Below are 21,199 nucleotides of genomic sequence, written 5' to 3'. Positions count from 1 at the left end.
GGTAGCAAGATTCTCCACGAAAGAGCCAAAATTCTTGTCTGGGAAGCTCACAGGGATTTTGGCTCAGAACTTTTTCAGCCAGCACAGTGGACACCTAAGAGTGTAGTTCTTGAAATACCTTCACAAGACTAGGTCCACTGAGGCTCTTTGCTTCTCTGCTCACAAAATGTGGTGAGTAACAATTCCACGCATGGAGAATGTTTGTACTCACTCACTGGGCTGAAGATGTAGAGAAGAGAGTTCTGTGGTCATGTCAGCAGAGATTCAGTTAAACACATACGTACTCTCTCTCTTCTGTCTCTCTCTCTCACACACACACATTCACACGCGTAGTGATACAAAGGTCACTTCTCTCCCCATTAAATAAAACGATCCTCTCCTAAGGGAAATTTGGGGAACGCATTAAACAACACTGAAGGAAGACAAACCCAGGGGTGGGGAAGGGAATAATAGGGAAAGAAGATAAATAGTGATGAAAAGAGCCACTGTTTCGTGTTTATATGTTGGGAGCTGAACAGGAAGTTGGAAACACCTGCAGCATATACAGGATTTGAAAAAAAATTCTTAAACATGAAACAGCAACTTTTTATAATTCCCAGATGAAATTTAACTATATTTCAGATATAAAACAATTCTCTGTGGTTGAACGTACATGTGCATAATTCTATAACTGTGTGTTGTGTTTCAACGAACTATATGAAAAGTAGTTACTGAAGTAATCGCTTGGACCGCTCCAACAGCACTCTACCTGGTCTCCCCCATCAGCTTCCACTCCACCCCCAACCCGTCCATTCTCCATGCTCCATCTGTTGGGTTTTCTTTGAAATGAAAATCTGACGGTGATATTCTGGGTCTAAAAGCCTTAAATGGCTTCTGCTTGCCTTCAAGATAAATTCAAAACCATAAATATGCCCTACGAGGCCCTCTGCCATCTGGCCTCTGCGTCCCCCTCCAGCCCTTCCTGGCACCGCTGCCCCCTGTCCTCCAGGCTCCAGCAAGCTCAGCGTTTTTGAGTCCCTCACACTCTCCCCACTTACTCTGGCTCCGGTCTTCCGTGTACGCTACTCTGAAACAGTCTCTTCTACCCTCTTCACCTGGCTAGCACATTCTTTTCATGTATATAATAATAAAAGTTTATAAAACACATTTTAAAATAAATTCTTAAAATAAGAAAAGTAGATCAAGCTGTGTAAACTAGTATACTACCCACTGCCATCGAGTTGATTTTGACTCATAGCAACCCCATAGGGTTTCCAAGGCTGTAAATCCTTATGGAAGCAGACTGCCACATCTTTTTCCCATTGAGTGGCTGGGGGGTTTGAACTGGTGATCTTTCCGTTAGCGCGCGAGCGCTTTAACTGCAGCACCAGGGCTCCTCCAACACACACACACACACACACACACACAACTGGGGTCTTGTCAAAGGACACAGGAACCAACCGGAAAAACTCTCCATGGCCAAAGCTGGAACAATTTGAGCAACAAAATAAATAAAAGAGTATTGGATTATAACCCAAAGTATAAAATAAATATTCATGAGTCCAGACGGATGTAAATAAATGAATAAATTGGAGAAGAAGAAACAATCTGCCCTGCAGAAGAATTCCAAATAATTTACGTACATACTCCACCCTCAAGGAGCTGGAGCATAACTCGGCTTCTTAAGTGTGGGCTGTACATAGTGATGTCCTTCCGAAGAGTACAGTGTGGAAAGGGGTAAAAATGAGTAGCTTTACAATGGCAAAACCTGAAAACACTATCTCAGCCAGGTGATGAAGGTTAACATCAACAATGATGAGTCCTGTTGACAGCCTGTCCCCTTGATGTGCTTTGATGAAAATGGCACTTCACCTCGTTGGTCTTCCTCCAAAGAAACCATACCCTCAGTCTAGAATTATAAGAAAAACATCAGAGAAAACCCAGTTGAAGGCTATTATACAAAACTCTTGACCAGTACTTCTCAAAACTGTGAAGGTCATTAAAAACAAGCAAAGTCTGAGCAACTTTCACAGTCCAGAGGCGCCTAAGGAAACATGACCGCTAAATGTAATGTGGTGTTTTGGATGACATCCTGGAACAGAAAAAGATGGTTAAGTAAAAAAAATTAAGAAAATCTTAATAAAGTGTAGATTTTAGTTAATAATAATGTATCAATATTGGTTCATTAACTATGACAAATACATATACATATATACATATTAAGGGAAACGGGGTATAGAGTGGAGTCCTGGTGGTCCAGCGGTTAAGAACTATGGCTGCTAACCAAACAGTTGGCAGTTCAAATCCACCAGCTGCTCCTTGGAAACCCTATGAGGCAGTTCTACTCTGACCTATAGGGTTGCTGTGAGTCAGAATCGACTCGATGGCAAAGGATTTGTTTTTTTGGTTTGGGTATAGAGCGTATGGGAACTCACTGTACTATCTTTGCAATTTTTCTGTTAACCTAAAACTGTTCTAAGTTTATTTCTAAAGTAACTAAGAAAGAAGAGAAAACACTCTTGCAGTAACAGACCTCTTTGGCATCCCAGGAACCATATAGAAAAGATCCCTACAACACTTCCAGATTAAACCACTATAGGAATCAGAGTTAGAAGAGTGTTATATTTACCCAAAGTGTGAAGAAGAGGTTATTCTGCCATTAATTTAAGCCCTGTTCGCCTCTTCGCTTTTTCTTGGCTACGATTTTAAACTCAGGGTGTATGGTTTCTATTTTGATTCCTGGATAGGAACAGCAGAATGAAACTATTTTGTCCACCTTTAATTAGTGACAATTCCAAAGCCTGAGGCTGTTTTTATTTGAAATTTAGGATTTTCAATGTAGCACATAACTCTCCCAGTAGTTTTGTTACAATTTGTCCAATCTACCTCTGTTACTTTCAACCGGGCATATTTTCCCCACTGTGAGTTCAGCAAGATACCAACTGATGGTTGAAAACTGCACAAAGGTTTTATTGTGAGCGCCTACCTTCCTGGTTTGATATTCTACAATATAGGTCAGCACATGCCCCTCCACTGCGACAGCCTGCACCTTCCCCGCTAAGGGACCCACTAAGGGGCACAGCTCACATCGCGTTGAGCTGAGCAGTAATCACTTCGGCAATGACAGTATGAGAAACAGTCATTGTGTTATGCTATTAGACACTCAACGGGCAGGTTGTTTGAAGTATTATAATGTCAGAACTTGAATAGCAACAATAACATCCCAGTCTGAGCGAGAGACAGACGGAGAATATAAGGAAGAAGAAGAATGAGGACTGGAGCCCTTCACTGCTTAAGCTCATTCCTAAAAAGTTAATGAGAACAAGAGGAAACCTCTCCTTTAAATCTCATGAGACCAGAAGTCGTGAAAATTCTGCTTAAAACCATCCCGTGAAATTGGCTTCGGGACGTCCCTCCAGCTACTCCTTCATTCAGCTTCTGCATCTCTCCCACAATCACCCGGCTGGATGTCTCCGGAGGACATGGCAGCTGGCGAGGTCGCCAGAGCAGACTTCTCTAACTGAACCCACAAGTGGAGGTGGAGAGGACAAAAGTCAGTCCGGCTCAGCGGCCACGAGCTCCCCAGCCCTCCCCACCTGACGAGAGCATCACAGATTACCCGCACCGCTGACACCGCCCCCTCCTCCGGGGATGCCATCTTGGGGTCTTATCATCCTTTAAGCAGTGAGTTTTCCATTCTCATCACGCGCCTGTGTCTTTGAAAACTTCCCTAACTTTGCCAGAGAACCTGCTGATGTGGACCCTTAATGTTCTCTGGCTAGTTCATCTGCCAAAAGCAGGTGCTATTCACGAAAAACCGAGACGACCCGCGAGGCTTGCCCCCGGCTCCCCGCCCCGTGGCCCGTCCGCACCCCGGATTCCCCGCTGGCCGGGTGGAAAGTCAGATGCTCGCCCCGGGGACCGCCGCGGCGAGCGTGGGGTGCAGGGGCGGGGGGTCCACCCAGGGGCGAGGGTCCCGGCAGGAGTGGCTGGGTGGGGGCGTGGGAGGACCCGAGCAACTTACAGCCCAGGGCGACCACCAGATAGCGCAGCAGCAGCAGGAGGAGGCGGTGGCGGCTCCACCTCGCCATCTTCCCGGGGGGCCGAGCGGGCTGCTCCTCGGAGGCCGAGGGTCGGGGCGGCAGGGGCGTAGGCGGGCGGCCGGGAGCCCCTAAACTTCTGGGGCGGGAGAGGAGGGTGAGGGGCCGGCCCCGATGGATCTCAGGTGCCCCTCCCGGGGCGCCTTCGCCGCTGGTTGCAAGGAGGCAGGTCCTCCCCGGCCCTGGGATGAGGGGTCCGGGCTGTTCTTTTTGGGGGGCGGGAGGTGGTGAGACCAGGAGGGCCGCGGACGCCGGACGAGGTGTCAGCGGGAGCGGCGAGGAAGGGACAGGCTCGCGGGTCGTCCCCGCCGCCCGCGCCGCCGGACTGATCGGCTTTGTGTCTGGCGGGCGTGGGGCTGCCAGCTGTCCCCGGGGCGCGGAGCCGGGGGCGGAGGCGCGGGCCGGAGGGGCGGTCAGCGGGGGACTGCGCCGGCCCCGCCCCAACCCCTGGCTTCCTCTCCTTGGCACGAAACTCCTCAGCGGGTTCTCAGCCCAGGGGTGGAGATTTGGGGGACATTTCAGGCCAACGGGCGTAGCTGCGAGTGAGGTGCCCGGAGGATATGGGGGTTTGTGGGCTCCGCCTCGGACACGAGAGGAAAAAAAAAAATCAATCAAGATTCCTGGGGGGCAGCGGCCTCAGATTTGAGCAGGAGCCTCTGTCCTTTCTCGCTTTAAGCTCTTTGCTCCTCGGAGAGTTACGGTGTGTTTCGTGTTATTTGCCGTCCCACGTGTCAGAGTTAGAAGTTCATCTAACGGTGTGAAATATTTACCATGTTTCTTTCCAGTTACGTAACTGCCTCCTGTGGAGTTTTCCGCATGTTAAAACCCTACAGCTGCCCTTTGTCAGGTTTATTTTTGTAAACTGTGCTTTTAAAAGGGAAACCCATTATGAACGGTCTGTTTGGTGCTTTAAAATGAACTCGCACTTAGCCTGCACAGACTACCAAGGCGAACAGGCAATTTTTATATTTGCTTCCAGGCACCAAAGCAGTGTCGGGTGTATTCAAGAGCTTCTGCACGGACAGGGCTTGAAAAAGGCCATTCCCAGAGAAGAACTTGTTATACATTTTTTTTGTTGTTGTTGTTGTTTCTTAAGATAGAACCATGCATAAAGTTCTGTAGAGAAGACAGATTTAGTGGTGTACACACGAAAAATTCAGCTGGCTCAGTGGACAAAGGCGACCGGAGTTTAGATATGCAGAGCTGTGAGGAATGAGGCATCCCTGTTGCCTTGGAGACGGTGATGGAAGCTTAGTGACTATGGGAGGGTGTGGGGGAGGAGGGGCAGAGGACCCAGAGGCCCAACAAGGAAAGTCAAAATGGCACAAATGTTAAAAACACTCAAACGTCAGACAAGGAGAAGCGGCACAGATATGAACACGGGCTTAGGCTAGTTTTTCTGGGCAATGACTAGGAAAGCTTTTATACTTTAAACAAAAAGTTGTTGGCGTTCTCTGTTCGCAGTGTTGTTACAACTATATGTCTCTTTTTTTCCTCCCTAAAGATACATATGAAAAAAGGCATCCTCTTTTTCTTTTAAACTTCTGTGACTTCCTATGTGAGTAATTGATTCGCTCAGTTATTTGTCCCCCAGCCAAGCCATTTGTCAAACAGCCACATGGTGCCTGATGTTGGGGGACAATGGTGAACAAGATCGGGCTTTACTGGCAATGAACTCCGTGTCTTGAGAATAGACTCCCATCTGGAAATACTTCTAATGAAGCAATGATAAATGCTAATGAAGGACAGAAGGTAATAATAGCAGTCTCTTACTGAATGCTTTGTCAGTGGTGGAGGCCGAATAATGCCATAGCCAATCCCTAACAACTCCGTAAGGGAGGTATGTTACCATTCCCACCTTACAGATGAGAAGACTAGGCTGAAAGATGCCAAATGGCTTCCCCAAAGTCAGGGGTAAGAGGATGATCCTTTTGTTAGGGGGAGAGGAGAGTGACTCCAGCTGATTTCTTTATTAAAAAAAACAGTTGTCATGGAGTCAATTCTGACTCATGATGACCCCATGTGTGTCAGAGTAGAACTGTGCTCCATAGGGTTTTCAATGGCTGATTTTTCAGAAGTAGATCACCAGGCCTTTTCTCTGAGGTGCCTCTGGGTAGACTTGAATGTCCAACCTTTCAGTTATCAACTGAGCTCATTAACCATTTGCATCACCCAGGGACTCTTTATTAGGCCTTGAAAAATGAGGCAAATTTTGAAAGGGAGAAAACAAAGGAAGGGCATTCTAGCTAGAGCAAAGAGCAGGATCAAAAGCTGGGAAATCTGAAAATACATGGCTTATTTAGGGAAAGCAAGGCTGTATAGCCCTAGAGTCCATGTGGAATGGGAACAGAGGTGGTGGTAGCAACTGAAGGGAAAAGTGGATAACGAAGATCATTCAATATCACATTACAGACTCTAGACCTTATCCAACAAGTAATGAGTTTTGTTTTGATTTTTTAAACACTTGGGTAGGATATAGAAAGATCCACATTTTAGAGCTGTATTATCCAATATGGTAACCTCTAGCCCCATGTGGCTTTTTAAATTTACATCTAATAAATTTACATTCAATTAAATTTAAAATTCAGTTCTCCAATTGTACTACTCCATTTCAAGTGAGCCAGCACAGATACAGAACCTTTTTTACCATAGCAGAAAGTTCTGTAGGGCAGTACTGCCATGGAATGATAATTCTTACAGAAACAGAGAATAAGGCTGTTAGACAAGTCTGAAAACTTCTGCAATATTTCAAGAAAGGGATGATGAATGCCTGAATGGTTACAATGGGATGAGCAAAAAAGCAGGTAGATTCAAATCATATTTCACAAACCCTTACTATGTCATCAGTTAGATGCAGGGGTGAGAAAGGTTTGGAGGGGTTGACTGAGGAATGTCTAGCTGAGATGACCAGCGAACTGTTAGAAAGTTTGATCTTGAGCTCAGGAAACCTTCAAGGTTGACTAAAGAAATAAATGTAAATAGCATCATCTCCTAGAACAGTGATCACCAAACCTGGCTGTTCCTCAGAATCCCCTGGAGATTCTTAAATATGAGTCTCAGCTTAAAATTATGTTAAAATTCTGAGTCCCAGATCCTAACCCTGGAGTTTCAAGTTCAGCAGCACCTGAGAAGCTGTGTTCCTAACAGGTACCCTGGTTGATTCTTAAGCAATCAGCTCTTGGACTGGTGTTCAGGGACCTTTCTAGAAGACAGGAGAAACCATGAGAGCGAATGAGCTCAATCAGGCAAAAAAGTGAACATTTATCTAGGGGTACATCTACGGAAATAACTGCAATAAGAGTTAAGGGGAGACCCGGAGAAAGAACATAAGAGCAAAGCAATAGAAGAACAGGGAGAGAATTAGAAGCCAAAGATGGAGACATTTACAGTGTCAAATGCTAAAAAGAGGATTGAGAATTGTCTCCTGGATTTGGCCATTGACCACTGGGACACTAGAGAAAGCTAGCCTCCAAAATACTTGCAGAAAAAATGTACAGACTTGTGTTCTATAATTGAAAAAGCAGCTAATGCACAAGATAAAAACAAATAATGAAATGGTTCAAAACAGCAGCAGGAAGGTGACAGGCTTGAATCCCTGCTGAGAATTTGCATTTCTAATGAGTTCCCAGGCGATGCTAATGCTTCTGGTTAGGGACCAATTCTGAGAACCACCAGTAGAGCAGTGGTTCTCAAAATTTATTATACATAAGAATCCCCTGGGGATCTTGTTAAAATGTGGATTCTGATTCAGTATATCTGGGGGGTGGAAAAGCAAATTCTCAGCAGGGGTTTGAACCAGAACAAACCAATTCGAAGCCCTGAATAGCAATAGCCAATACTAGTGCATCATTAATGAGTAGTTGGAAGTGGGCTTCATTATGGCTTCCCTTGTCAGAATCCTGAGGCAAGGAGCGTAGGGCACTTTGTGGGGAGAAATGGTGAGGAGATGCCTGAGAAGTCTCTTTTAGTCCCTCTAAACTTTGTTCCATTCTGTGTGGTCATACTGTCCCCCACTCCTCTGTACCTGTCATAATCGCTTTTACTCTGACAATATAAACAGTTTTGTCAGGTAAATATAAATGGAAACTTGATATTTTAGGACATCTTCTCATTTTGTATTCTTTCCACCTACTCGAATTTCGAATTCAAAGTAATGTTGAGGAGGTGTCAACATGCATTTCCTAAAACAAGCAACAAAGCCAAGGGCTGGGTTTGAATACAGTGACTTCTCACAACGTCTCAGATTTGGTGTTTCTGTGTTGGATGGGTTATTTTTCCTCATGGGTGTGGAGAAGGTGCTAGAAAGTGTACCCACACTCTGCAATTTAGAGAAAATAGGAAAAAAAAAAAAAAAGTCTTCCATTTCCAGAACCGTATAAATACTCAAGTGTTTCTTATAAATTTTAAATTTCTATAGACAGAATTCAAGGTATTTAACTAATAGAGTACCCATTACCTAACTACCCTTATCCCTCACCATTATCTCCTTGGATCATTTTCTGGGATAAGCTGATTTCAACATCCCATTCTGTGCCCACAAGCACACTTACGCCTGTTCTTATCCTCAACCCCTGTGCCAGCCAAAAGAACCTATTCAGAGAGCCCGCAGTGTCTCCAGCACGTAGCCTACATTATTCTCTCAAAGTGACATCTTACTCCAGGCGTAAGTATAATGACACAGTGCTCAAAACTCACTACCAAGAAAAAAAAAAACACAAAAAACCTCAGGCCCCTCACCTGGTTCTAATTACTACAAGCAGGAACATTCTCTCATTCACTCTCTTTGCTCCTAAATTCCTTAATATAACTTAGTTCTACCTGCCAGTTAAGGAAAGTTCATCAGCAGTCATTCAATTAGTTATTAATATTCTCTTTACTTCTTTTTTTCTCTCTCTCTGTCCCTCCCTTCCTTTCCTTCCTCCCTCCATTTCTCTTTCTTTCCTTCTGTCACACATTTATTATCAACTCCATGGTTTGGTTCTTTATTGAGTGATCATTAGGTACGATGAAAATGATTTTTTAATGGGATTTTCTTGGGGCAAGAAATTAGCATTTAACAATCATTTTCCGGGGTTAAACAAAGGATGGACCAGCATCATTCTACCTATAAGCATAGAATCCTAAAATCTAAAGCTTGGGCCGACCTTAGAGGCTAATCCCACTCCATCCTCAACATCCCCCCTCCCCTCACTTCACAGTAAGGAAGATGCGGCCAACATGGTTAAATGACTTTCTTGAGCTTACACATGGAGAAAAGAAAAGAGCCAGACCTGTAATGGACATCAGCTATGTTTTTCCGGTGCAGTCCCCAAATCAGCATGGGTCCCTCTACATTTGCTGGGAGAAGTTTTTGCCTGTTCATATATATCTTGATCCAGTTATGCCTTACTTTCCCTCCAGAGAGAGGGACACCCATCTATCCCATTGCCATAGAGTCGATTCCAACTCATAGCGACCCTATAGGACGGAGTAGAACTGCCCCAGTAGATTTCCAAGGCTGTGATCTTTATGGAAGCAGACTGCCACATCCTTCTTCTGCAGAGTGGCTGGTGGGTTTGAACCGCCGACCTTTTGGTTAGCAGTCGAACACTTAACCATGGCGCCACCAGAGCTCTTTGCCTAAGGCAGCTATACTGAATATATGTTTTATTTAAAGAGTGAGTGGGGAGAGTAAGTATTGTCCATTGGGTTGCAGGGAGCTACACAGTCTAGCTCAACATCTTGGATCTGGAGTGATACAGCCCAAATGAGAAGATGTTCAAAGAACTTTCAATAGATTTAATAATTCTTCCGTTGGGCCACTGCTCTCCAGAGTATTCTTAATGATAATGATGATATTAATTATTAACATTTATTGGGTAAGTAGTATATGCTTGGCACTGTGCAAAGTACTTTACAGGCATTATCTAAATAAACAACTTTATGAGGAAGTGTTGTTATTATTTCCATCTTGTTGCTGTTGTCAGTGTCAAGTTGGCTCTGACTCATGATGACTTAACAGAACAAAACGTTGCCCGATCCTCTGCCATCTTCATGATCACTGGTAGGTTTGAGTCCGTTATTGTGGCTATTGTGTCAATCCATCTCACTGAGCATTTCCCTCGTTTTCAATGACCTTCTACTTTACTGAACAGGATGTTCTTTTCCAGCTATTGGTCTTTCCTGATGACATATCCAAACCAAGCTATCCCCTCTTCTAAGGAGCATCCTGTTTGTATTTCTTCTAAGACTGATTTGTCATTCTTTTGGCAGTCCACAGCATACGGTACTCAACATTCTTTGCCAACACCACAGTTCGAATGCAATTTCCATCTTACAGATAAGTAAACAAAGGCTAAGAAAAGTTAAGTCCCTGGCATAGGACCAGGTAACTAGGAAATAATTAAGCCAGATTTAAACTCAGGTTTGTCTGGCTCCAAAACCCACGTTCTTAACTACAAAAACATCTGAAAAGATGAATTCCAATGCAATGTATTTTCCCCTTCTTTGTTATCTTTTTTTCAGAGATTCTCTTTTTCTTCATAGATCTTGAAGGCTGTCACTTGATCTTTGCAATGACAATGTCATCATTACTTGTTTGACATATTTTGAAAATCCTTTCAAATACATTTTCTCTTTGAATTCCTGCAGCAAACCAATTAAGAAGCTGAGGGAAAGATATGATTATGCATATTTTAACAGTCCTATCTATAACTGACAGGTATCAATAAGGACCTAAAAAACTCCAGAAGCCAAACAAATACAGTGAAACCTGCGAGAGCAGGAACTCTCTGGGACTGCCTTGTTTTTCCTGGTCTCGCGAGTTTTCTACGTTTCACAGGTTGCAGCTTATCTGTTGTCCCCTGTTAGTGGAAGATATTTGAGTTTTCCTGCTCTGACGGATTTCCACCTTACACAGGTTCTGGCTTTCACAGGTTTTACTGTAGAAGTGTCTCAAATTTCTCTATGAACAATATTCAGGATACTCCCAGTGACCAGGCCGGGCATCAGACTGTCGGAGGGTATGATAAGTGTGCTGTTGGGAGTCTGGCTGGTTGGGTGTGGGTCCCATCTCTGTGTGGTTCATTATGGAGGTTGTCTTTGGCTGGGTTCTCTAGAGGAGCAAAACCATTGAAGTCTATATATAAATACATATAGAGAGATTTATTTCAAAGAGATGGCTCATACAATTGTGGAGGCCGGCAAGTCCCAAATCTGTGGGGCAGGCAGCAGGCAGCAGGCTGAAAGCTTCCCAAGTCCCAAGAACCGGAGGTCAGAGGAAGATGAGATGAATGCAGGATTGAGAGAGCAAGCTTTGCCAGAACATTCGTTTATATCACGAATGCAGGTCACACCCCCAAGGAAACTCCTCTTCCAACTGACTGGCTGCTCACATCAGATCACAAAATGGGAGGTGATACACAGAGTCTGCCAGACCACTGAGAATTATGGCCTGACATTAACCATCACAGAGGCTCAGAGTCTTAGGAAACTGCCCATACTCCACTGTCAGTGAGCCGAAATCATCTGCCTCCAAAGACCCCATGATTCCCCATTCACTTGTTTCAGTGATCACCCCTGACTTCTCAGTTTATATCTCTCTAACTCAGATCTTTCTCTCAAGCTCCAAATCTGTTTTCCCTGTTTTTAGAACATCTCTACCTAGACACTCCACTCAAAACCAATATGTCTAAAATTCAGCAGACCACATTACCTCCCCACCAAAGCCTCCTTTTTCAGCCACTTTTTTCCTCCTTTCCTCCCCCTTTTCCATTCTTTCTACCTTCTATTATCCAATATGTAATGAATACCTAACATATACCAGCACTATGCCAGTGGCTGGGAATACAATTATTGCAGTAGCAGATGATTTCCCGTCTTGTGGAGATCTAGGTGGAAGAGATAGACATTAATCAGGCAAAGTAATCATGTACATAGCGGAACTATTAATACAGGGTCTGACTAGTCAGAGACGTCAGGGAAGGCTTCCCTGAGGAAGTGACGAACCTGAGTCAGACAAATCTGGGTTTAAATCTGGAGAAGGAAGTGTAACAGTGGACTCAAGCCTACGGTTTTAGCACATGGCCACCAGCCAGAAGCAGCTGGTGGGTTGGCTTGCTGAAGGGTATTTATGGGGCCAGTTGGGAGACAACACCCTGTGAGTTTGATGCTTTCTCCTCCTTAGCTAGAATCCATGAGTGAAGGTGGGAATGACCCCTCTGTTACACAAGTATCCTGTGAAAGGATTTTTGCTTTCATCCCAGTGACCTTGGCTTTAGTGGAGGTCTTACGGACCATGGGAGGAAAGTTCCCGCCAGGAAAACATGCTCATGATTCTGTTAAACTGGAATTTGAGACTGATCCCTGGAAATGTTTAGATACTTATGTTGGTGAGAGAACACGCAGTAAAGGGAGTTACTGTTTTGGTGGTAGTGAGGTGATTGATTGTGATTGCTACAGGAAAACCGAGTTTCTGTGACACCATGGGGACAAGGGGCACTATGTCAGGAACCCAGGGGTTCTATGGTCTCTCTTTGCTCAGTAGTCCTGGTTAAAGGAAACCGCAGCAGTGCAATGAAGAACCACCTAGGACTCGGTTCCTGAAGGAATGAGGTTTAGATTACCCTATCAGGCAAAAACTGCTGCCAGTAGAAGTGCTGGCAAGGGGAAAGGGAACATGGAATGGGTGGTGGGAAAAGGAGATTATGATTATCAATTCAGGCCTTGAGATCAGCTACAGAAGGTTGGGCTAAAGCCATTATGTTTATGCTTTATGATAATTGTTCCTTCCTCTGTTTTCCTCTATCCCCTACTTTTTATGACAAGCACTGCTGGTATCTAATATTTTAGATTTCAGGTGAGAGTACGCCCAAATTGATATCATCTAGTTAAGATCTGGTAACTGATGGTATTTTGCGTACCCTTGAGTTGGAATATGATGTGAGGGGCAAAAGGAGTGGATTCTGTTATATGCCTCCTGTTTGCCCCTCCAGAGCCATTCCTCACCCTTCTGTACCCTGCTCTCTGCTCTGGGGGTCTGACTTTCAGGGACTGCCTCCCCCTCTACCTTCTGGTTGGATTCAGTCAGTGGGAGGCACCAGTGGGATGAAGCATGGCAGGGGAGTGAGGTCTGTATATTTATTCCCCTGTTTCCTCTCTGCTGGATCACTGCTAGTTGTCTCTGATCTCCTCCCAGAGGCAGCAGCTCGGGCAGTCCCTAACTTTCTCCAGGTCCCAGAAACTGCTGCCTACCCTTTCTTGTTGTTAGTTGCTGTTGCGTTGGCCCCTGATTCATGGTGACCCCACGCACAATGGAAGAAAATGCTGCCCAGTCCTATGCCATCCTCAAGATGGGTTGCAGATTGAACCGTTGTGATCCAGAGGGTTTCCACTGGCTGATTTTCAGAAGTAGATCACCAGGCCTCTCTTACTAATGTGTTTTAGTGTAGAAGCTCTGCTGAAACATGTCCAGCATCATAGCAACGTGCAAGCCTCCACTGACAGGGTGGTGGCTGTGTACCTGCAAGAGTAGGGGAGGTATTATTTGCCTACTTTGCTAGCATAAGAGCACAGAACATACCTTACTGGTTTTCTTTAACCCTGCCCAGACCTTTTTAAAGAGTTCATTGATCAAACTCTTAACCATTTCCTTTCCTGACCTTGGCTGGTTCATCATTAGATAAGAAATCCCTCATCTTATCCCCAAATAGTGGGGCTGCTTGTGCTCCACCCGCCTCCTGTCTAAATCTTTGCATGCCCATTGCCCCAACCCACTGCTTCTCTCTTTGGTCCTTTCAACTATTCATTCGCAGCTAGGTCTTCTCATTGTTTTTTTTTAAATACCCTTAAATGCCTTGCATTTAAAAAAAAAAAAAAACAAATCACAAGACCTATCTTTATCCTCCAGTTACCATTCTCTCTTCCCTTTCACAGTCTTCTACACTCACTGTTTCCAAGTCCTAACCCCCATTCATGCCTCAACCCATTCCTGTGTTTCAGCACCCTGATTCCCCTAAACCAACTCTTATAAGGAACATTTTTTGGCCTTTATCTTACATGATCTCTCAGCAGCTTCTGGCTGTATTGATCACACTCTTTATTGAAACAAAGGACTCTTTCTCTTCCTCGTAGGTTATCATCCTCTATATGGTCAATAAATGTTGGAGCACATCTTAACTCTCAGGCCTTCTTTACTCTTTTAGTATGTGATCTCCTATACACCTTTGTCCTTAGAAACCAGCCAAACACAAATTACTTACAAATTTATATCTACAGCTCAGACCTTGCCTGTATGCTTCATAGTTCCTCCTAGATGTCTTAAAAATGTCTCAAAATCAAGAGAATCAACACTCCATTTTGAGATCCACTTTTGAAATCCTTGCTCCATTACAAGTCCTATCTTCCAGTGTTCTCTACCTCAGTGAAAGGTACCATTAACTATTTAGTTGCACAATCCTGAATTCTAGGAGTTACTATTGATATCTCCTTCACTCTTACCCCTAACCACCCCATCCTATTGATTTCACTTCCTGAATAATACAAAAAGAAGTCCACTATCCTCACCCTCTTTCACCACCATTCCCAACCAACTACCTTCCTCTCTCACTTAAACTATTGCAGTAGATCCATCGCACACAGTACTAGCCCCCTCTGATTCATTTTCCACCCTGGAGGGAGAGTGATGTTTTCTAGACATGCATTTGACCATGGAGTTCCCCTGCTTAAAGCTTTCAATGGCGTCTAGCTAGTAATAGGATGAAAGCAGAATATAAAACAGGGCTTCATCACTTTTCCTCATCATGCTCCCATGGGGCCTTTGCACATGCTGTTCCTTCATTAAGGAACCCTGGTGGCACAGTGGTTAAGCCCTTGGCTGCTTACCAAAAGGTTGGCGGTTGGAAACCACCAGATGTGGCAGTCTGCTTCTGTAAAGATTACAGCCTTGGAAACCTCATGGGACAGTTCTACTCTGCCCTGTAGGGTCACTATGAGTCGGAATCACTCAGTGGAAATGGATTTTTGTTTGAGTGTTTGTTTGTTTCATTCACTGCTCTGACTCATGATGACCTTATGTACAACAGAACAAAATGTTGCCTGGTTCTGCACCATCTTCATGATTGTTGGTATGTTTGAATCCATTGTTGTGGCTATTGAGTAGTGTTTTCCAAGCTAGGGGGCTAATCTTCCAGCACTATATTGGACAATATTCTGTTGTGATCCATAAAGTTTTCATTGGCTAATTTTCAGAAGTAGATCACAAGGCCTTTCTTCCTAGTCTATCTTAGTCTGGAGGCCCCACTGAAACCTGTCCACGATGGGTAACACTGTTGGTATTTGAGATACCAGTGGCATAGCCTCCAGCATCATAGCACTACACAAGCCACCACAGTAGGACAACCTGACAGGCAGGTGGTGGTCTTTAGTATTATCTAGCATTTAATTAAAGAAGCCCTGGTGGCACAATGATCGAACAACCAGGTGCTAACTGAAAGATTGGCAGTTAAAACCCACCAATCATTCTGTGGGAGAAAAGATCTGACAATCTGCTTCCATAAAGATTATAGCCTAGGAAACCTGTGATGGTTAAGGTTGTGTGTCAACTTGGCTGGGCCATGATTCTCAGTGGTTTGGCAGTTATGTAATGATGTAATTTGGTGGTTATGTAATGATGTAGTCATCCTCCATGTGATCTGATGTGATCAGCCAGTCAGTTATAAGGGAGTTTCCGTGGGGGTGTGGCCTGCATCTAGTATATATATGCACATTCTCGCAAAGCTCTCTTGCTTGCTCTGGATCCTGCACCTGGCTGGTCATCACCTGACCTCCGGTTCTTGGGACTTGAGCCAGCAACCTGCTGTATTACCTGCCAATCTTGGGATTCATCCGCCTCTACAGCCTGTGAGCCAGCAGACTGCCGTCTTACCTGCTGATCTTGGGTTCATCAGCCCCTGCAGCTATGTGAGCCAGAGAAGCCTCCAGCTTGATGCATGGCCCATAGACTTGGGGCTTGCCAGATTTTACACATGATTCCCAGATCATCCTTTGAATTTTTGTTGATTTGTCTTGGAAAACAGAAAAAAAAACTCCACTGCAGCTTTTTTTTCTTTGAGCCTAGTCCTCCAGCCATAGTTTTGAAGTACAGAATTTAGTATATAGTGCAACTTGAGGCAGATAAACAGCTTCTTATGATTTACTTGGTGTTTACTATGAATCTGCATTACATTTTCTTCTAGTATATCTATATAAACATTTTTTTAGTCATTCATTCATTTATTTATTTTTTTGCATAGTCAAATTCTTAATGCTGATGGAATTCTATACTCCAAACAACCTTTCCTTTCTTGCATCTTAACTGTGCTGTTTCAGCTGTAGAGGTCTTTGGGAAGGGATCCAAGAATGTGGGTAAACTTGATCGACCTTGTTATAGCAAAAATTGGATGTGATGGGCCCAGAACAGAATAATGTCTTTTCATTCCCAATGATTTAGGAATTCTACGGTGTTCTTGGATTTGTCCCCTTTAAGCAGGTGGAATGTTGTAGTCTCTCTGGAATGTTCTTTTTGGCCCTCATGAAAAGTAGCTAACTGGAAGAGCAGCAGGTTAACATTCAGTTCCATAACCAACATTCTGTTCTCCATACAAGCCAAGACTTATGTGTCTCTGGAGAGGCCAAGGAAGTGTGTATTTTCTCATGTCATAGCTTTAAATCTTTCACTCTCTGTATTTCACTGAATTTTAAGGTTCTCTTTAGTCTTACAGATGTGAGTGCTCTAGGAAATGGAACAAATTTCAAAATAGATTTTTTTCTGGAAGCGTAACATTATAAAGAAGGCTTGGCTGTTGATTCCTGAACTGCTGGGAATCATCACAGAGACAGTAGTTCAAATGCTTGTCTGCCAGCTTGGAGCCCCTGAACACAATGGCGGGGGACAGTGGAGACTTTGAATATGCCCTTTGGGGTGGCTGCTGTTCAACAAGCAGGATATGGGTGTTAGTGCCAGTACTGGAATTGGTCACTTTTGTCATTCATTCTTAGGATAGGGACTAAACATCCTGGAGTCCTGAAGTCAGAGGTGGAGATATATTGGCCATTGCAGAAGCAGGAGCAGGACTTGTTTTCCTAGATGCATTCCTTGTGAGGCACAGTCGTACAGTCGACACTGCACTGAGGCTGGATCTAGAGGATCTTAGAAGAAGAACTGATGCCTTTGAATTATGATATTGGTGAAGAATAGTGGGTATGCCATGGACAGCCAGAAGAATGAGCATGTCTGTTTTTGAAGAAGTACAGCCAGAATGCTCCTTAGAAGCGAGGATGGCGAGACTTCATCTCACGTACTTTGGACGTGTTATTAGGAGGGATCAGTCCCTGGAGAAGGACATCATGCTTGGTAAAATAGAGGGTCAGCGAAAAAGAGGAGGACCCTCAATGAGACGGATTGACACAGTGGCTGCAACAATGGGCTCAAGCATAACAGCAATTGTGAAGATGGCGTAGGACTGGGCAGTGTTCTGTTCTGTTGTACACAGGGTTGTTATGAGTCGGAACCGACTTGACGGCACCTAACAACAACAGATAAGTCACTTAATACCTCTGGAACTTTGGTTCTTCACATATAGGAAATGCGACTGACATGATTTTAAAGTAATTTTTCAATATCAAGCTAGATTACTCTTATATTTGCATTTTCAACTTCAGCGATGAAGAGTAAACAAGTATTCCAATAACAATACTGTATCCTCTGCTGCTATAAAATTGTCCATGTGAGAAGCAGCCTGGTGGTTCAGTGGCAGGATTCTCATCTTCCTCGCAGGAGACCTAGGTTCGATTCCTAGCCAATGCACTGCATGTGCAGCCACCACCTGTCTGTCAGTAAGGGCTTGGTCATTACTATGGTGCTCAGTAAGTATCAGCAGGGCTTTCAGACTAAGTTCTTGTTATTTGCTATCAAGTCAGTTCCGACTCATGGTGCCCCCATGTGTACAGCGTAGAATTGCTCCATAGAGTTTTCAAGGTTGTGATGTTTTGGAAGCTGATTGCCAGGCCTGACTTCCAACGTGTCTCTAGATGGATTCAAACTGCCAACCTTTCAGCTAGTAGTCGGGTGCTTAACCATTTGTATCAGCAGGGGATTCTGCTAGGATAAAATAGACTACGAAAAAGACCTGGCGATCTACTTCTGAAAACCAGCCAATGAAAACTCTATGGATCACAACAATCTGAAACCAATCACGGAGATGGTGCATGACTGGGGAGTATTTCATTCCATTGTGTGTGGGGTCACCATGAGTCGGCGCTAACTCTACAGCAGGTAACAACAGCAACTCAACTACTACAGATATTTGTTCCTCTCCTCCTGTCCCCAGCCACTGAACACACACACATATACACTCCCACTCTCACTCACACACACACACTCTCACCCAGTGGTGGATTCTCCAACAGGCAAGGTAAGCACAGTGCTTACCTTGCTTACCAGGTCGTATGTAGTGAATAACTTCACATTTTTCCACCACATCAAAGATTCTGCTTCTAGGCATAGCTGGCATCTGTGTGTCTCCCAACCCCACAGCGCTTTCCTACAAAATCAAAGCCTCTTTTCAAATTTACAATCCCTGACAGGGACAGATTACCCAGTAAGCAAGGTAAGCATGGGCTTACTTGAGCTTACTTACTAATCTATAGTGACCAATTTCACATGGGTTTCACCACATCATGTGCTTACCTTGCTGACTGGGACATCTGCCCCTGGGTCTCACCTACTGTTTAAAGAATGCTTGATTTATCCCAGTAAATCACAAATGTTAGAGTAGGAAGCGATTTAGGGAGATAGAAGAAATAAATGCCTTGATTGTGGCATATGAGTTGGAGTTCACAGCCATCTGTTTCTTTTCTTTTCTCTCCTGTTCTTCGTCTTACCATTGCTTTTCTCTTCCCTACACTCCCTTCCCCTCTTTCTGCACTCAGAAGTTCCAATATGTAGACTGTGATTCTTAAGAAAAAGCTACTGGTATGTAGCCAAATCTGTCCACAGCATTTTTCAATGAGGCCATCCTTGGCTTTTGGCCGAACTGGAGCACAGTCTTCATCAACAGTTTACGATGAAGGGGAACTTTGCTTTCTGCAGTCAGTGCGCTTCTGGAAGCAACAAAAAATAAAGTCTCCACTGGAACTTGGGTCAGTTCTAACAGGTCCAAGTGTTTTCTTTGCCTTCTGCTGGTAGGGCAAAAAGTGATGGGAATAACAAGGGGAGATTTTTGGTACTGGAAATCGTTCCACTTTTAGCCTCAAAAGTGTTAGCTAAGAATAACTCATCTTTTATGTAAGAAAATGTTATTGTTTTTTTAAAAAGATACACACTGAAGAATTTGGGCTTTTATACCATAATATCTATAATTTGTATTAAAATGCTTCAGAAAAAAAAGAAGATGCAAAATGAGTCAACTTGTTAATATAGGTGGTGGGTATACAGCGTTTGTTAAGCTATTTTTTGTGTGTTTCGTGCGGTTGAAGTGTTTCATACTTTTAAAAAGTTAATAAGAATTTAAAAATTAAGCTCATCTTCACAGAAAGGAACCAAAGTTTTGGAATTAATTTGGTACCCTTTCCCCTGTGCTAACTTGCTGACTCTTCAAAATAGTAAAATAGATAAAATCATGTTTCTTTGCTGTGTTCCTGGCTCCACGTATTCACTTGATCTAAGAGTGATGAACAGCAGTAAGACAAGTTTCATCTGACAGAGGTCTTTACTAGAAGTTGGAAAACTGATTCCTTAGGGAGTAAGACAGAAACTTCTCCACTTCATTGCCTCTATCTTGCTCTCTCTCTTGAAATAATTGTAAAAAATCTGCTTTCTCGTAGAGAAGAGCACAAAGAAAGAAGGGGAGGGGAAGCAGCCAGATGAGACTTCATGGGGATTTTCACTTGCCTAGAAGAAGTAAGGAGTCCCTGGGTGGTGCAAACGTTTAATGCGCTCAGCTGTTACCTGGAAAGATGGTGGTTCGAGTCCACCCAGAGGCACATCTGAAGAAAGGCCTAGTGTTCTACTTTTGAAAAGTCGGCCATTGAAAACCCTATGGAGCACAGCTCTACTTTGACACACATGGGGTCACCATGAGTCAGAGTCAACCCAACGGCAACTGGCTTTCCTGGTAGAAGAGGTCGAAAATAAAAACAGAAACTCACCACCCATCCGTCTGTTTGTCATACTGGGGTGGCTGGTGTGTTATTATGATGCTGGAAGCTATGCCATCAGTATTTCAAATATCAGTAGGGTCACCCATGGTGAACAGGTTTCAGCAGAGATTACAGACTAACACGGACTAAGAAAGGCCTGGCAATCTACTTCTGAAAATGAGCCGATGAAAACTCTATGTATCATAACAGAATATTGTCCTATTTAGTGCTGGAAGATCAGCCCTCTGGGTTGGAAGGCACTCAAAATACAGAAGCTACAAGAATAGATTCCAGCAAAACAATGAGAGTGAAGACGGAGCAGGACTGGAGCAACATTTGTTCTGTTGTACATGAGCCTGCCATGAGGTGAAGCTGACTTGAGGGCAAGTAATAACAACAAATAAATGAAATTAACCCCTCTCAAACAAACCATCTTTATTATTTCCTTTTTCTGCTAGCTTTGGGTTTAGTTCACTCTTCTTTTTTCTGGTTCCTTAAGGTGTAAAGTTAGGTTATTGATTTGAGATCCTTCTTTTTTTTAAGTAGATATTTACAGCTATAAATTTAGGAAAGGAGTGGAGATTATTTTTGGCCTTAAAAAGATTTAATAGTCTAATAGAAACCTACCAGTAAGACTGGATTATACATCGTTCTACTTGGATGCCTTTCTTAGCCTCTGATTTTATCCAAAACGTCAGTTAAATACCTAAACTGCCTTAGAGCTTTCATTGTAGTACTAACAATTATCCCAAGGATTTATGTAATTTTTAATTTTGAAGAACGATTTACTTGACGACAATTGTGAAACATTCCCAAACCTGTCACGTGTAGCAATTCTGCATTCTGAGAAATTGTTACTGGCATTTGCAAGCAAAGCAAAAATGTAAGAAACTGTCGCCAAACCACTCGTTTGTTTGAATGCCAAGCTTTGCTTCCCCACATCACATGCGGCGTCCTGCTGCCAA

General features: G+C 43.7%; 1 protein-coding gene across 1 annotated transcript in view; it reads right to left on the bottom strand.

Annotated features, from left to right (window-relative positions):
- JAM2 (junctional adhesion molecule 2) overlaps positions 1-8,110 on the bottom strand; it is a 78,099-nt gene extending 69,989 nt beyond the window's left edge. Inside the window, exons 1-2 of the mRNA XM_023726675.1 lie at positions 8,104-8,110; positions 4,004-4,660 (exon numbers count right to left, since the gene is read on the bottom strand). Coding sequence (XP_023582443.1) covers positions 4,004-4,660; positions 8,104-8,110 — 664 coding nt within the window. The remainder of the gene's footprint in view (positions 1-4,003; positions 4,661-8,103) is intronic.
- Between the last annotated feature and the right edge of the window lie 13,089 nt (positions 8,111-21,199).

Source organism: Trichechus manatus, unplaced genomic scaffold (assembly GCF_000243295.1).
Source record: "Trichechus manatus latirostris isolate Lorelei unplaced genomic scaffold, TriManLat1.0 scaffold00012, whole genome shotgun sequence".
NCBI classification, from domain to species: Eukaryota; Metazoa; Chordata; class Mammalia; order Sirenia; family Trichechidae; genus Trichechus; species Trichechus manatus.
The sequence above is the reverse complement of the archived record's forward strand: the minus strand, read 5'-3'. Positions and strand labels throughout refer to the sequence as shown.